Source organism: Oncorhynchus gorbuscha, linkage group LG15 (assembly GCF_021184085.1).
Source record: "Oncorhynchus gorbuscha isolate QuinsamMale2020 ecotype Even-year linkage group LG15, OgorEven_v1.0, whole genome shotgun sequence".
Lineage (NCBI taxonomy): Eukaryota > Metazoa > Chordata > Actinopteri > Salmoniformes > Salmonidae > Oncorhynchus > Oncorhynchus gorbuscha.
The window spans coordinates 61,075,325-61,093,214 of NC_060187.1; the positions used below are offsets into that span (position 1 = coordinate 61,075,325).

Consider the following 17,890-nt stretch of genomic DNA (forward strand, 5'->3'; position numbering starts at 1 on the left):
TTTTAAATACAAGTTGAATTTTGGAAAGTATTGACATGCATTTACAACTACTTATATTTAAAGTTGTTGTTTTGGGCTGTGTATTTCAAACTACTCAAATACGCAGAAAAGTGTATTTTAAAATACTTATAAGCGAAACATGCAACAATTTAAATACTTTTACTGAGTTACAGTTCATATAAGGAAATCCGTCAATTAAAATAAATTCATTAGGCCCTAATCTATGGATTTCACGACTGGACAGGGGTGCAGCCATGGATGTGCCTGGGTGGACTTAGGCCCACCCACTTGGGAGCCAGGCCCAGCCAATCAGAATGAGTTTATCCCCAAAAAGTGCTTAATTACAGACATAAATACAACTCAGCACCCCCCTCAGACAATCTCGCAGGTGAAGATGCCATATGTGGACGTCCTGCGCTGGCGTAGTTGTGTGACAACTGGTGCACCTGTGTAATGATCGTGCTGTTTAATCAGCTCCTTAATATACCACACCTGCCAGGTGGATGGATTATCTTGGCAAAGGAGAAATGCTCATTAAAAGGGATGTAAACAAATTTGTGCACAACATTTGAGAGACGAGCTTTTTGTGGGTCTGAACATTTTTGGGGATCTTTTATTTCAGCTCATGAAACATGGGACCAACACTTTACATGTTGCATTTATATTTGTGTTCAGTGAAAATATGCATGTATTTGAACGTAGGTCTGGTACTTTCTTGGCAAGGTCAGGTCTCAGTGATTGCTGCCTGCATCATTCACCTCCTATGTTTTTCTACACATTTCCCTACTCCTGTACAATGCGCTCATTTTCTTTAGTCAGTATTGACATCATGTCTGTGTAATTGGCCCTCGGAAACAAATGAATGTCCGCTCATCTAATTTGAAAGCGGTGTGCAAAATGATAAAGTACTATTGTAAGAGGGTGTTGCGGAAATAAGTCCAATTAACACTGTTGAGGTATTAACACGCTAATTGTGTGTATTTTTCTCTGCGTTGGCATCATAATTCTACATTGGGACGCGCACACACACACACCCACTACCGCCGTTATTTGGCTGTGTTTACTGACCCCCTTCTGCTGTAGACTGCTCTCCATCTCCCTCAACCACTCTCCTTTTTGTATAGAGAATCGCTCTCTCCTCCTCGTCTATCCTCACTCTCATCCCTCGTTCCTCATCCATCCATCCATCCAAGCCATCTCGTCTCTATTGTGCAGCTCTTGTTTGGAGTGCGGAGCTCTAATGATTTATTCCTTATTTAAAAGCTGCATCTGCTATGGGTAATTGAAGGGTCCACTTCCTTTGAAGAACACTAGTGCTCATACACACACACACACAGACACACACACAGACAGAGAGAGACGTAGACACACACGCATACTCAAACGCAGAGAGACGGTCGTCGCACGCTCGGACACAAACACACAGGCCAACTCAAACCAGACGAACACTGCTATGCATCTAAATGTTTTGGGCCTTTTGTCCTTTAGAGAACACTTCAAAATAAAAGGAGGAACAGAGAAGAGGAGAGGGGCGCACGCTTCCCTCAAGTGGCATCAAGATAAACCGGCAACACAATGGAATGAATGGGGAATAAATAAGTAAACTTCGCGTTAGTGTAGATTATTGAAGGTTCCGTCTATCTGTAACTTCTGAAGTGCCTCGAAAACCTTTTTAGATTCCCTTTTAGTTATCACAGACCTAGGTTGCGTCGCAAATTGCACTCTATTCCCTAAATAGTTTTTTTTCTCTTTACAATTATTACCTGAGACAACAAATCGTGATGAAGAACTGGTCTTGTGCAAATAACCATTTTCCTCCAGTAAAGCCCTTGACCTTTTCATAATAGGAATTTTCATATGAAAGGACAAATTTAACTTCTTACGTCGAGCCATCCCGGATCCGGTATCGTGACTACAGCCTCAAGCTCATTACCATAACGCAACGTTAACTATTCATGAAAATCGCAAATGAAATGAAATTAATCTATTTGCTCTCAAGCTTAGCCTTTTGTTAACAACACTCATCTCAGATTTTCAAAATATGCTTCTCAACCATTGCAAAACAATCATTTGTGTAACAGTATTGATTGCTAGCGTAGTATTTAGTGTTAGCATTCAGCAGGCAACATTTTCACAAAAACCAGAAAAGGATTCAAATAAAATCATTTACCTTTGAAGAACTTCAGATGTTTTCAATTAGGAGACTCAGTTAGATAGCAAATGTTCCGTTTTTACAAAAAATATTATTTGTGTTGACAAATCGGTCCGTTTTCTGCGTCACGTTGAGCTACGAAAAAAAAACCTGTATCCAGGATTGTGTAAAGCTATCCGCAAGCTCATTAGCATAACACAACGTTAACTATTCATGAAAATCCAAATGAAATTAAATTAATCTATTTGCTCTCAAGCTTAGCCTTCTGTTAACAACACTGTCATCTCAGATTTTCAAAATATGCTTTTGAACCATAGCTAAGCATTTGTGCATTTGTGTAACAGTATTGGTAGCCTAGCATAGGATTATGCCTCTATTTCAGCATGCAACATTTTCCACAAAAACCAGAAAATAATTCAAATAAAATAATTTACCTTTGAAGAACTTCAGATGTTTTCAATGAGGAGACTCTGTTAGATAGCAAATGTTCCGTTTTTACAAAAAATATTATTTGTGTCGACTAATCGCTCCGTTTTGTTCACGTTTGGGTAAGGAATAAATAAATCAAAATAAGTCATTAAAGCGCAAACTTTTTTCCAAATTAACTCCATAATATCGACAGAAACATGGCAAACCGAAGTTTAGAATCAATCCTCAAGGTGTTTTTCACATATCTATCGACGATAAATCGTGGCAGTTTACTTTCTCTTCTGAAGAAATGGAACACGCATGGACCTACAGATTACGCAATAATTTCGAAACAGGACACCGGGCGGGACACCAGGTAAATGTAGTCTCTTATGCTCAATCTTCCAATGATATGCCTACAAACACGTCACAATGCTGCAGACACCTTGGGGAATAGACAGAAAGCGCAGGCTCATTCCTGACGCATTCACAGCCATATAAGGAGACATTGGAACACAGCGCCTTCAGAATCTGGGGCATTTCCTGTATGAAACTTCATCTTGGTTTCGCCTGTAGCATTAGTTCTGGGGCACTCACAGATAATATCTTTGCAGTTTTGGAAACGTCAGAGTTTTGTCTTTCCAAGGCTGTCAATTCCACGCATAGTCAAGCATCTTTTCGTGACAAAATATCTTGTTTAAAACGGGAACGTTTTTTATCCAAAAATTAAAAGAGCGCCCCCTATCTCGAAGAGGTTAACTGATCCAATACAACTTTATTCCTCCCCTCAGATTGTGCATAATTCCCTGTCCCCCCCAGGAGGCCTTTTGGTAGGCCATCATTGTAAATGAGAATTTGTTCTCAACTGACTTGCCTCGTTAAATAAATATTCAAGCAATTCTGATCGTATTGACCATGAACGGGTCACAGTGCTGTCGTCATTGTTACGGCGCCAATAAAGGTGCATTTGAATGCAGTAGCCTAGGGAACACAGTGGCTACCTATTCAAAACCACAATGCTAGTCCTCTATTATTTTGCTACTTTTATTGTTTGATATTTAGACTGCCCTTGGCTCGTAACTTACCCGAATCAACAATCAGATATATTGTTCAATCTAATGTATTGTAGAAGTAATTCATTCTTTTTTGGCCTTGGAAGTCGAGACTGATATTAATTTTCCCACACAATTCAGATGAAATACGTGGCCTTCCAGGGACCTCTGAGTGCAGAGGGAAACAAATCACTCTTGTGTACTGCTCTCCATAGAGGGAGAATACGTTTTCCTTTAGGACCTACCCTCTGGTAGAGCTTTGAGAATTCTATTCCTTAACTCAATTCAATACATTTCTTTAGGTAATTCGCCATACTGCATATGAAGTGAAGTGTCCTAAGAGGATTGAGAAGCTTAGAGAGTCTCAGACCCCGTCTCTGTAAGCTAAGCATATTGCCAGTCCTGGTGTGTGTGTGTGTGTGTGTGTGTGTGTGTGTGTGTGTGTGTGTGTGTGTGTGTGTGTGTGTGTGTGTGTGTGTGTGTGTGTGTGTGTGTGTGTGTGTGTGTGTGTGTGTGTGTGTGTGTGTGCACCTGCTACACTACATTAGGAAACCCTCTACTTTTTCATTTTCCAATCTAAACCGTACTGTAGGATATGAGGAATCGATGCACAGAATAGAGCGCTAACAGTGTGAGTAGTGATGACCCTTGATAGCCGTATTTCATCTTAGCGGTCGTCTTGGTGACTTGAGGGGCTGGAGAGTGTGTGTGTGGAAAGGGTAATGCATCTTTGATTGAGAATGAAGTGGCGTGTGTGTGAGAGGGTTAGCACTGTCGCTGTTGAGGCTGAAGCTTCATTTCACCTTTGTGCCACAGCCAGGCGCTTTTCCGCCGCACCTCTTTCTCCTCATCCAGACGTATTGTTTTATTCTGTCATGTATTCGCTTCACGGACGGCTTAATCTAATGCAATTTAAGCCATTTAACTTTTTCATAGTGCACGTTAGCCGTTCAGTCGTGCCTCAGTGGACCACTGCCACCAGGCTCGCCTGTCATAGGACCCTCTCACTCCCTCTCTGTGGGGTGGCTCAGAGGGCACTGCCACCAGGCTCGCCTGTCATAGGACCCTCTCAGTCCCTCTCTGTGGGGTGGCTCAGAGGGCACTGTCACCAGGCTCGCCTGTCATAGGACCCTCTCAGTCCCTCTCTGTGGGGTGGCTCAGAGGGCACTGCCACCAGGCTCGCCTGTCATAGGACCCTCTCAGTCCCTCTCTGTGGGGTGGCTCAGAGGGCACTGCCACCAGGCTCGCCTGTCATAGGACCCTCTCACTCCCTCTCTGTGGGGTGGCTCAGAGGGCACTGCCACCAGGCTCGCCTGTCATAGGACCCTCTCAGTCCCTCTCTGTGGGGTGGCTCAGAGGGCACTGTCACCAGGCTCGCCTGTCATAGGACCCTCTCAGTCCCTCTCTGTGGGGTGGCTCAGAGGGCACTGCCACCAGGCTCGCCTGTCATAGGACCCTCTCAGTCCCTCTCTGTGGGGTGGCTGAGGGCACTGCCACCAGGCTCGCCTGTCATAGGACCCTCTCAGTCCCTCTCTGTGGGGTGGCTCAGAGGGCACTGCCACCAGGCTTGCCTGTCATAGGACCCTCTCACTCCCTCTCTGTGGGGTGGCTCAGAGGGCACTGCCACCAGGCTCGCCTGTCATAGGACCCTCTCAGTCCCTCTCTGTGGGGTGGCTCAGAGGGCACTGTCACCAGGCTCGCCTGTCATAGGATCCTCTCAGTCCCTCTCTGTGGGGTGGCTCAGAGGGCACTGCCACCAGGCTCGCCTGTCATAGGACCCTCTCAGTCCCTCTCTGTGGGGTGGCTCAGAGGGCACTGTCACCAGGCTCGCCTGTCATAGGACCCTCTCAGTACCTCTCTGTGGGGTGGCTCAGAGGGCACTGCCACCAGGCTCGCCCGTCATAGGAGCCTCTCAGTCCCTCTCTGTGGGGTGGCACACCGGTGCCCCTTGATAGGTGTCTCAAAACCCATTTAATAATAATAATACTGTTGTGAATGGCCTGGTTCCATTCCAACAAGGGCATTTGTCTTGTCATAAAGGACTTTGATACTGCAGTAGACAGTATGTCAAGTTCTATTGATGGTACGGAGGTAGATGTAGGCCCAGTAGAATAACGTAAAGTTCACACACTTACTTAGTTTGACCGCCTTTTGAATTCCTCACGGAACATAGCTCATCGAATTCAAGGTAGTGCATAAATGTTTGTGTTTCCGCCCTGTTTGCGTAGTAGCACTTCTAAAGTTTGCAAAACGACGTGTACAATTACATTTACAGTAGTGTGTCAAATGTATATTTTACATTAGAGCTGGAACGGTAAACCGAAAATGATCGACACCGACCATAGCAATCACTTATCGCAGGCATTTTGCTGATATCGTTCATAACGATAAGTAGCCTATACTAGAGAAATGTGAAGTTTGAAATGTAATACGTTTAGTTAATGTGTGATTGTTAATGGGACACGTGATGCTACAACCATCAAACTAGTAGTAGTAGTTTAAAGGGTAATACAAAAAACTGGTGCACATTAATGTTATAAACGTATCAATCTATTTATCGGTTTAGCATCAGTTCATTTATTTTTGTCCATATCACCCAGTTAAATGTACAGTCTGCAAATACATAATTGTAGTCGACAGAACCACCCCCAAGTGTCAAACAAATCCACTTAACAGGAAGAGGGTGTATGTGGATGCATTGACTGTGCTGTCCATGGTGCTGATGTATGGTACTGTGTGTGTGTGTGTGTGTACTCTGTTACTGTTCTGTGTCTGGCTAGCCTTTGTGTCCATCTGGAACTTTTTTGCACCCTTCAGATGTTGTGTTGTTCCAACATTGGAACCTTTGCGCAGAATTCCAGCCAGTGTGATCATCCCTTTGCTGCCCATCTAGTAGGAATCTTCTTGTTTATCCAGTCAGATGTTTTGCTTCTTTTCCCTTCACCCCTTTTTTTTGTATTTCTTTATTTAATGCAATCTTTCTCTTCTGTCCCGCATTCCTCTCTTACTGCCAGGTACCTGATGCACGGAGCGGCGTCCAGCTCGGAGGGGAGCGACGTAGAGGAGGATGAAGAGAGTGAGGAGGAAAAAGAGAGAAGGGTAAGGGCTTCTTAAACTGTTCCACGACCTAGCAGTATGACATGACATGATGACCTAAGAAAGAAAAAAAACACAATTCTGCTTCAAGTAACTGTAATTGTTCTGATTTACATGATTGCATTTGTTTTATTCCCACCCCGGTACTGCCCTCTCTGTCGTTGGCAGACTCCACAAAAGAGGAGAGAAGAAGAAAGGCAACCCACTCCCAGAAAGACCCCCATCAAGAAAGAGGAGGATGATCTGTATGGTGGCTCCACAGATGCAGATGAACCAGGTTTCTATTATACACACCTCCATTGGAGCTGGGACGATAAACCTAAAATGACTGATTTTGCTACACAGTGTTCCTGTATATTGTTCTACAATAATTTGGTAATATAATAATAATAATATAATAGTATAATAATACCCTATGTATTATCTTGATTCCTGTTATAAAAGTATCTGCCTGTCCTTGTTTCGCTGTCAACTGCTGACTCTCACTCCCTCTCCCCACTGTGCGCACGGAGGAGCATTCTGAGAGATGAGTTCTGAGAAGCACAAGCATATTGCTCAAAATGCTAATGCGGAAAAAATAGTTTTCAAAGGAACTACTGTTCTATACTACTGAACTACTGTTCTATACTGCAAAAATGTAAACACACCATGCAACAATTTCATTGATCTTACTGAGTTACAGTTGGTATGAGGAAATCAGTCAATTTAAATAAATTCATTAGGTCCTAATCTATGGATTTCACATTACTTTTTTTTAATATGCCTTTAAAAAATGGGCCTCATGATCTCGTCACGTTTTTTTCGAGCCTTCACATTGCCATCAATAAAATGCAATTGTGCTCGTTGTCCGTAGCTTATGCCTGCCCATGCCATAACTCCCCTGCCACCAGGGGGAACTCTGTTTACAACTTTGACATCCGCAAATAACTCGCCCACATGACGCCATACACGTGGTCTGCGGTTGTGATGCCGGTTGGACTGCCAAATTCTCTAAAACGACGTTGGTGATGGCTTATATTAGAGAAAGGAACATAACATGATCTGGCAATAGCTCTGGTGGACATTCCTGCACTCAACATGCGAATTGCAAACTCCCTTATAGCAATATATTTTTTGGTCCATTTAGCCCAGCTCTATCTAGCACCTCCCCAAATGTTTTTTTTTTACTGTAATTTATCACTTATTTATCGTTAGAGAAAAAATGCGTAAATATATCACTATGGATTTTTGTCCAGCTCTAACATATACAAACTGCCTAGTTTCAGACAGACAGAATCACTGATCAAAATGCATCTCAACGCATCACCCCCAACCACTGTCTCTTGGTTTTCCCTGGGGTTGAATGTATGAATGAATTAGTTAATGCGTGAATGAATTAAAACCACTTGTGACGAGCAAACCCGTATCCGGGAGCGTAATCATAGCCTCAAACGCATTAGCATAACGCAACATACATAAATACCCCTAGAAACTTTTCCTATTCATGAAAATCGCAAATGAAATGAAATAAATATATTCAAACACAAGCTTAGCCTTTTGTTAACAACACTGTCATCTCAGTTTCAAAATATGTGTTACAGTCAACGCTAGACAAGCATTTGTGTAAGTTTATCATGGCATAATGCTATGCTAGGCTCTGCTGGCAGCAGGCAACATTTTCACGAATATAAGAAAAGCAACCAAATTAAATCATTTACCTTTTGAAGAACTTCGGATGCTTTCACTCAGGAGACTCCCAGTTAGATAGCGAATGTTCCTTTTTTTCAAAAATATTATTTTTGTAGGCAAAAAAGCTCCCGTTTCTTCACCATGCTTGGCTGAGAAATCGACCGAAAAATGCTACAACTATAACACCAAACTTTTTTCAAAATTAGCTACATAATATCGACAGAAACGCGGCAAACGTTGTTTAGGATCCATCCTCAAGGTGTTTTTAACAAATATATTCAATAATATATCCGTCGAGGCAGTTGGTTTCTCATAAGAAGCGATTGGAAAAATGGCTACCTCAGTATTTTACGCAAGGTTTTCTGCGGGAGACACCATGTGACCACATGCCATATAAGGTCCCTTACAGCCATTCTTCAAGGGAAATGCCTAAAAAGATGTCACAATGCTGTAAACACCTTGGGGAAAACGTAAGCTCATTCGTAGCTCATTCACAGCCATATAAGGAGTCATTGGCAAGAGGCGGTTTCAAAAAATGCGCCACTTCCTGATTGGATTTTTATCTGGGTTTCGCCTGTAACATCAGTTCTGTGGCACTCACAGACAATATCTTTGCAGTTTTGGAAAGGTCAGTGTCTTCTTTCCAAAGCTGTCAATTATTTGCATAGTCAAGCATCTTTTCGTGACAAAATATCTTGTTTACAACGGGAACGTTTTTCATCCAAAAATTAAAATAGCGCCCCCTAAATCCAACTGGTTAATGCTTTAATTGTTCCGTGGGGAATTCTGATTGGCAACATATGGGACATTAAAATATTAGTTCATTAATTAGTTAATTCATTTGTTCAATAATTTATTCGCTCGTTCTTTCATTCAAATGTGGTTGACAAACTTTAATTGGATTTCACGACTTCCCCGTTAAAGGTAGCTAATAGTAAATAAACACTACCACGGGAGATGGGCCTAACATTGAGGATCAACTGCTAGCTAGGGCAATATGTCGTGTAGTGCTGTTATATGCGCTAGTAGAGTAGTCTCAAGATGTCTTAAGAGAGATTCCTGCTACACCTGAGACAGGTGAGAGGAAGGATGAACAGATTGAGAAGGAGGGGGGGAAGTGTGGAAATGTATGAACTCACTACATTACGTTGCTCTGCATAAGATTGTCTGCTAAATGACTCAAATGTAAATGTAAGTGGACAACCAGGCTAGAGGAAATGGAGAGATGAGCTAAGAGTTATTTTGACTGATGGGCAGGATAGAGGATTCTGAGGGTGACATGTTTATCATCCTAAACATTGAGGCTGTAGTCAAACCAGTCAGGATCACTTCAGATATTCAGTGTAGCACTGCTTTTGAAACGAACAACAGAACAGATACTAATTTGCGTAGCGGACATTATTCTCTCCACTTATTTATGTGTAAATCATTGCTGCCAGTTTTCTCACAACAGACAACTACACACTTTTGATAGCAGCTGAATCACATGTGTCAGAATGGAAGGACCCTGACATGGTGTTGGAAAGGAACATACTCTCTGGCCATACTCATTTCCAGAGACTCGTTTCATCACCTTTTCCTGACAGCCATTATTGCCGTAAATGTATTTCTATGGCCATGTCGTGAATGAATTCGCTCAATGGGCTTAATACATTTGCTCTAGTAGCTAGCCGAGGAAGAAAGAAAGACTAACCCCACAAAGACTGAAGAGGATGGACATGAAAGAGGGTGAAATGGACAGAGGGAGAGAAGTTGGGAAAAGACTGCTTTAATGAATTGTGTGGAGGGATGGACGGATTGACAACGCCACCATTTAAAAGGACAGGAAGAGAGGGATGTGTGTCGAGAGGACAAGGAGAGTGAAAGAAGCACTTGCGTAGAGCAATCGCTGCCGAGAGACTTGTGCATGATTCTAATTTCTATGGTAATGCAAGGCCAGGAGTAAGTGGTCTGGGCGCATTAGTGCGCCGAGAACGTCTTTACTAACGCATCACATGCCTGGAAAGAGGGAAGAAGAATGAATCGCGACTGGGTGGATCTCAATAGTCTAGAAGTAGCTTATTTTCCTTGTCTCCTTCATCTGCACTGGTTGGAAAATACATATGAACAGTATTAAGGGAACCTAGCCTTTAACTAGGGCCTAAGTACAAGGCCTTTTCATTTTGGAAGAGAGGTATGGGTGAAGCACTTACATATGTTTCTACAGCGTAGTATAGACTTAAGTTATGACCCGATGTAGATTAGTAAGATGGAATGCTTCTGATGTAGGTTATGTTCTTCTGATGTAATAATGTTGTTATTCTCCTGTCTCCTACAGAAGATGAGTCTGGCATGGACACGGAGGACGAGCTAAAGAGGTAACTAACATCACCAATGAACACGAATGGGATAGTGTTCATCTTTGACTGTAGCGGGGGTCGAAGCCATGTCCTACTGCAGGACCTCTGGGTTGACGGTGCCTCTGCCCTAGCCTGGTTTCAGATCTCTGTGCTGTCAAAGTTGCCCAATGGCCATAGGAGTTGCCCAATGGCCATAGGAGTTGCCCAATGGCCATAGGAGTTGCCCAATGGCCATAGGAGTTGCCCAGTGGCCATAGGAGTTGCCCAGTGGCCATAGGAGTTGCCCAGTGGCCATAGGAGTTGCCCAGTGGCCATAGGAGTTGCCCAGTGGCCATAGGAGTTGCCCAGTGGCCATAGGAGTTGCCCAGTGGCCATAGGAGTTGCCCAGTGGCCATAGGAGTTGCCCAGTGGCCATAGGAGTTGCCCAGTGGCCATAGGAGTTGCCCAGTGGCCATAGGAGTTGCCCAATGGCCATAGGAGTTGGCAAGACAGCACCACGGTCTGGGTCCATGATACCTTGATCCTCTTGTTGCTCATCATGGTTATTATTACACATATTTGTTATTTTACTGGGGTTGCCAACTCGCCATATATAATTTTTCCATCTGTTCTCATTTTGATTCATTAGTTGTCGGATTGCGCTGTCGTCGTGAATGTAAATGAATTGCCGAGCTTGTTGGTGGAAAGGATTTTTGTTGTAGAGCATCAATACAAGTCTTAAACACCACCATACTGAAATGGTCTTGCATCAAACATTCCCCTCGCTCTTGAGCTCTTTCAGTAATCTGAAGAGTGCGTGGGTGTTTTGTTTTTGTATGTGGACTGAAATGTCTGGTTCGGACAGTTGTATTTGTTGTGCTGCATCACAACAGAATGAACAGGTGTGGTGTCTCTTCATTCAAGGACACCAGCAGAGCATCAATCAGTAGTTTCATAACCCCCATTTCATAAAGTTTTTTTCTCTCTCGTCGGCAGGGTGGAGAGCGCGAGTCGGCAAAAGGAAGTAGAGAAGGAGAGAAAAGGAGTGAAGGAGGAGGACCCTTTTGGGGGGTCGACTGACGAGAACACTGACGCTGAGGCCGAGGAGGACAAGCCCATCCCTGAGTTACCAGGTCTGTCTCTGTCTGTCTGACCTAGTCTGTCTGCCTCTCTCTGTGTGGTCTGTGCTGGCTGTGTGTGTCAGTTTGTTCTTGCTAATTGTTCATGTTATTCAACATCAATAAAGAACTTTTCTGTAAGCCACGCTGGCTTTTCACGACGCTCGCAAACGTTAAGTTGTCAAATTGCACACCATTTCTTCTCTTTTTTCCCATCAGTGATGAACAATGAGGATTACTGTAATGCTCTTACAGGGAGTCTTGCACTCATGCTGATCTATCATTTTCTTACTACCCTTTAGATTTCCTAACTGGAAAGCGATTCTTCCTCTATGGCAAGTTCCCCAACAATGACAGGCGCCTACTCCTGCGGTACATCATCGCCTTCAACGGGTAGGGAGAAGAGAGACTGACTCCAGAATGAGAGTAGGGTAGATTTTACTGTAACAGTAGTACTTTACTAGTACTTTTAGAGGTAATGCAAGTGATCAGCGGATGAGGGCTTGTGTGTCATTGTACCTTTATAAAACAGTGTTTGGGATCTCCGGCGAGACGTGTAGCTTTCTCACTCTCTTCCTCCTCTTCCCCTCCCCATATCTCTCGCTCTCCTTCTTTGTTCCTCTCCCTCTCTTCAGGGAGGTGGAGGACTACATGAGTGAAAAGGTCCAGTTTGTAGTCACCGGCGAGGGATGGCACGACTCCTTTGAAGACGTGAGTGTGACCTCCCTTTTGTTTCCTTCGAAAGACCTCTGGATTTGATGTTAAACACACAAATATGAGAGTGCGATACACAAGCAGGCAGGCACACCCTCGCACACCACGAACATGATTTGTGGAACACACACACTTATAAAGGTCTCATCTCTTTGTTAAAAGGTAACAACTCCAGGGAGTTGGAATGCTAGTCATCTATGTAAAGCGCTCAATTCATAGTCTGTGCCCAAAAAAGAGACAGAGAAATGTATAATGATATTTTCCCCTTTTGAAATGCTTGGAATGAAATAGAGGTGCCACTCTAGCCATCACGTGATCATCTTAAGTGAAATAAGTAGTACATTTTTCCTAATGAGGCCAGACAAAATTGATTCACTGTTTTAACGTATCTTCCCCCCAGATAAGTGAGGCGAGTGAGTGGGGTAAAAAAATAAACATATAATCATAATCATTAGGTGGTGGATAAGGTACAACAGTACTTTACCACGCTGTCCTAGGCTATATGGACATTAACAATAGGCAAAATGTTCCATTTCAGACTGATTTTCAGATTATTATTATTATTAATACACGATTTAACATTATTCACATCGGATGTAATAATAGAATGCATTATTCTGTCATTTTCAAAAATGATTGAAAACAAAGTAATGTATGAATGTATTATCAGTTCATTAATCTACTTAATTGTATATCCTACCAAATTCAGGAATGATTAACAATAAATAATTGTAATCCAATTGAAATGTTGATGCATAATGAGTTCATTATCTGAATGCATCTCTATAGCCCAGGCGTTAACAAAATATTCATACAACTACGATTAGACCCTCTCATAGGCTAGGCCTGGTGGAAAGAGGGTTTGCCAAATGAATGTGGCCCTGGAAAATAATACATCAATCCAGCCATAGAGTATAACCTTTCATCATCTTCCATATAACATGCAACAATTAGAAGCATCAATCTATATAGATGAAGTGTGACTCAATTCGAGCCCAGTAACTTTGCTCACCGCATCCTCCTTCGACTGCCTCGTCTGGCTGCCACGACAAGCATGTGCGCGCCACTGGCGATGTACTTCGCTGGACACGCTAGCTGTTCTAGGCGGCGCGTCATCACTTCAAACGCACTCCTTCGTGGTGTTATCGTTTGGCCTACTACCAGTTAATTGGCTAAATGACATTGTTGTTTGGTCTATTAATCGCTTCTCATAGATCTGAAAATGATGCAATAGCCATGAATATAACCGTCTGTTTGTTTATAATGCGGGACGTCCCATGTTTAACCCGGACACACAAATAGTTTGAATTTGCGCTGGCAGCAGCCATGACCGCATGAGAGAGAAATGAAACATCTGCACGTCGCCTGCAGGTGCCAGCGTGTGTGTTCCACTGTCCAATCCCAGGCTCGAACATGATCTGAGCGTCTGATCTGAGTCTGTTTGGTCTCTTGGGCATCAACTTGGGAAAGCCCCAAGGCAGAGTGGACAGTGCATGATAAACAAAGAGCTGCGTATATTGGCCAAAAAACAGCACATCTGATTATTATTATGTTTTATTTTCTTCGGGGTGTGGATAAAAGTGAGGCGTGGCATCCGTTAAACAGTAATTCAACTTTGTTCGGCCTAAGTATTATTTATATTGAGAAGAAATATCCCAAAAGGACGGATTCTAGGACATGGATTATTTTAGGAATACGTTTGATGTGCTGTTTACCTACCTCAGGGCCTTTGTTGTGCATCACTGATGTTTGATTTGATATTGGACAGTTGAATTATTTGATATTGGACAGCGTGGTTAGTTGCCTTTTGATGTAGGTCTGTTACACAGACATCTGTGTTCCACACCAGCTCATTTGTAATGGAAAGTGCTTTTTTATTTATTTATTTTTTTACCTTTATTTAACCAGGCAAGTCAGTTAAGAACATATTATTTTTCTCAATGACTGCCTGGGAACAGTGGGTTAACTGCCTGTTCAGGGGCAGAACGACAGATTTGTACCGTGTCAGCTCGGGGGTTTGAACTCGCAACCTTACGGTTACTAGTCCAACGCTCTAACCACTAGGCTACGCTGCCGCTTCTGCCAAGTCACAAGCTATTGAAATACAGTATATATGTTGTTGACCTATTTGGTGTACCATTTTAAATATTTGTTCAGTCTCTGTAGCCCTTTATTATTAAACAGATTCCCACCTCCTGACATATTTTCCTCTCGCTTTCCCTCTCTCTCCCTCTCTGCCACAGGCACTGATGGAGAATGGTAATTTAAGCTTTGTCAAACCCACATGGATTTTTGCCATCAACGATCGACAGAAGACGCTGCCATATCAGCCCTACACTGTTGTCCCTTGAGACTTGCATTTGCTAACGTGCTCACACACACAAACACACACACACAACAGCATTGTACCTGTCCAAAGGGTAGGAGAGGTCTACATTGAAGCCATAGACACTAGCTCTTCTCATATCCTCAGGTAAATGAAACCAAGCCTGTGCCATTTTGGTACAAATGCCTTAACTTTACCTGAGGCCATCCAGAGAGCTGGATAAAATGGTTTCCTTACCAGAGATGGCATATCTTCATAGACTTATCATTACCGGTGCACAAAAATAACTCTCCCATCTGCCTCTCTTTCAGGGCTTTTAAAACTATATTTCTCTGCTTCACCTCCACTACCTCAGGGTCTATGTGGAAACTTCAGTTATCACTCATGTCCTGAAAAGCCACTGGCTTTGATAGAAGAGGGTGTATTAGTGTTAGGAGCAACATAGAGAGTCCTAGGTGTAGCCGGAATGGCACCCTATTCTCTTAAAGAGCCTATGTGCCCTGGTCAATAGTAGTGTACTACATATGGAATAGGGTGCCGTTTACTGACGTAAAGGTGTTAGTTAGTTTTTTAAGGTCACTGACACTCGATACCAACGACCACGAAATATGAATAGAAAATAAGGCCTTTGTCCTTGTTGCTAGGTAGAAATATGAAATGGACTTCAAGGATTGGTTGGTATTCCTCATCTTATTATTTATTAAGTCCACTTTGGCGAAATACATGGGATTGTAGTGTAATTTGTAGCATGTAGTGCTGTACAATTACGTGTACTTTTTGTTTTATTCATGTTGTATGCTGTTTGAACTGTATACAGAGACTACTGTGTGCAAAAGTGTGAGGGTCCAATAAGTCCTGTTTTTGCTTGGTTATTTCTGGAAGTATATGATGTGTGTTCATTATCCTTGTTTTTCCCGTCTAGATTCGACTTGTTTATTACAGTATCTTAGCTTTGCTTTCAGATTTACCCCCAAAAAAAAAAAAATTATTTGATAAATTAAAATAATGGATTTTTAAATGAATTGCACACCCTGCGTGTTTTTATTGATCAACTAGACAGATTTAAGCAGATTTGAATGGAACCCATCCTTCTTTCCTCTATTCATATTCTGTTTCCATCCCTCCATTCTCTATCATCCCCCCTAATTCAGTTCTCCCCATGTTTCCCTCTCCAGTCAAGGGGATTAGAGTAATGGAAGAAGAGCAAGAGGGAGAAGAGAAATTATGATCAAATGTTTGAATTCTATGCCATGGTTATTTTGAATAGAAATCATTTTAATTTTGGGTGGGGGTGGGGGTATGTCAGTGGTGTAAGATAAATGCATACCGTTTTAGACATTCATTACCTGACCTGACACAACATTGTTAAAGTTGAAATGCAATTTATAATATTTTTCACAAGCCTTTTAGGAGTGTATACTTAATTCCATTTGGAGCCCCAAATGGATTCATAGATGTTTCAAAAGCTTTTATTCATTTTATGGTCTCATAATCTTTTAACATATTTGGCATGTCCTTGAAATCGAGAGACCGGTAGATCTGAGAGTTTAGAATTGTGCAAAGTAAGGCCCTTTTCACTTCATAGTGTTGTGTATACTGTTTTTCTTTAGTCTGATAGGCAATTTCTTTGTCAAATATTTACATTGGTCCTTCTGTAGCTCAGTTGGTAGAGCATGGCGCTTGTAACGCCAGGGTAGTGGGTTCGATCCCCGGGACCACCCATACGTAGAATGTATGCACACATGACTGTAAGTCGCTTTGGATAAAAGCGTCTCCTAAATGGCATATATTACATTTTATAGCTCAATGGCTACATTCTGATGTACTTTATGAGTATCATACCGTAGTCAAGTATTCCTGTTAGTGAGCTGTGTGTATCAAAGTTCTCAGTCTTTTTATCCAGCTCTACTTCCTCAAGTTGTCAATGTGTAGACTGAACCATTGTCTGGACCACCTGAGGTACCTTTTCCACAGTTTCTAAGCTTGCTTTCTCATTGGCTATGTCCCGATTCTCCACCCCTTTTAAAGCATAGGAGTGTAAGCATTGGCTGGAAGGAGTTTATAATATAATATATGCCATTTAGCAGACGCTTTTATCCAAAGTGACTTACAGTCATGTGTGCATACATTCTACGTATGGGTGGTCCCGGGGATTGAACCCACTACCCTGGCGTTACAAGCGCCATGCTCTACCAACTGAGCTACTTTTTACATTGTAAAAAGTGTGTGCACACTTTGGAAGAACGGTGAAGAATTGGGGCTCAGCTATACTGTGTAGATCACATTATGCTCCCAGTGAGGGACATTGGTGAGAGCTTTGTGCACGGAACAAACCGGCAGTCATGATAATTTTGAGTGAGTCATTTACTGAGATACTGCAGTTGGATGAAGGGGTTTTGATGGACACAGAGAGGCTTAAAGGTCTGCTTCATTGGATATGGTTTAATAACCTTTCCAGATAGTGTGCTGTCTTAACTTCTAAGGCAGGGGTGGGCAACTAGATGTCAGAGCTGATGGACGACATAATTATAATCATTTGTACACTGCAAATTGACCGAGTAAGGCCAAAAATAGATATTTTTAAATGAAGTCATTATTTCATACCTTGATTCCATTGAGACACGATCACATACTGTACGGCTATCTTTTTATTTGTGGGAATACTTGAACAGATTTCCTAAATTAACCTGATTTTAAAAAAATCCGAATTCCTGCTGATTTTTACAGTCCTTTTTGACAAAAACAACTTTGAGGGGCCAAAATAAATGACTCGTAGGCCGAAGGTGTGTTTGTCTGTACGGTGAAAACAAACTGAGCGGATAGGCTTCATTCAGTGCTCGGGCACTAACCAACTTCACTGAACTATCTGTTATAATTATGAGATATGAGTCTTAACTCTCACTGCGTTTTCGAGTGAGTTTGATAACACTGCCCATCTCATACTGCCTGCCCTCATCCATTGCTATCCCCGTTTACGCATTGATGATGAAGCATAGACGTTTTTCCCTTCGAATTGTCTTCCCCGTCTCATTTCTCTC

At 42.4% G+C, this 17,890-nt stretch overlaps 1 protein-coding gene across 1 annotated transcript in view; it reads left to right on the top strand.

The window, feature by feature from the left end:
* LOC123997638 (DNA repair protein XRCC1-like) overlaps positions 1-15,818 on the top strand; it is a 33,095-nt gene extending 17,277 nt beyond the window's left edge. Inside the window, exons 11-17 of the mRNA XM_046302075.1 lie at positions 6,627-6,711; positions 6,877-6,985; positions 10,694-10,733; positions 11,691-11,827; positions 12,115-12,205; positions 12,448-12,523; positions 14,770-15,818. Coding sequence (XP_046158031.1) covers positions 6,627-6,711; positions 6,877-6,985; positions 10,694-10,733; positions 11,691-11,827; positions 12,115-12,205; positions 12,448-12,523; positions 14,770-14,877 — 646 coding nt within the window. The 3' untranslated portion in view covers positions 14,878-15,818. The remainder of the gene's footprint in view (positions 1-6,626; positions 6,712-6,876; positions 6,986-10,693; positions 10,734-11,690; positions 11,828-12,114; positions 12,206-12,447; positions 12,524-14,769) is intronic.
* The last annotated feature ends 2,072 nt before the right edge of the window (positions 15,819-17,890 follow it).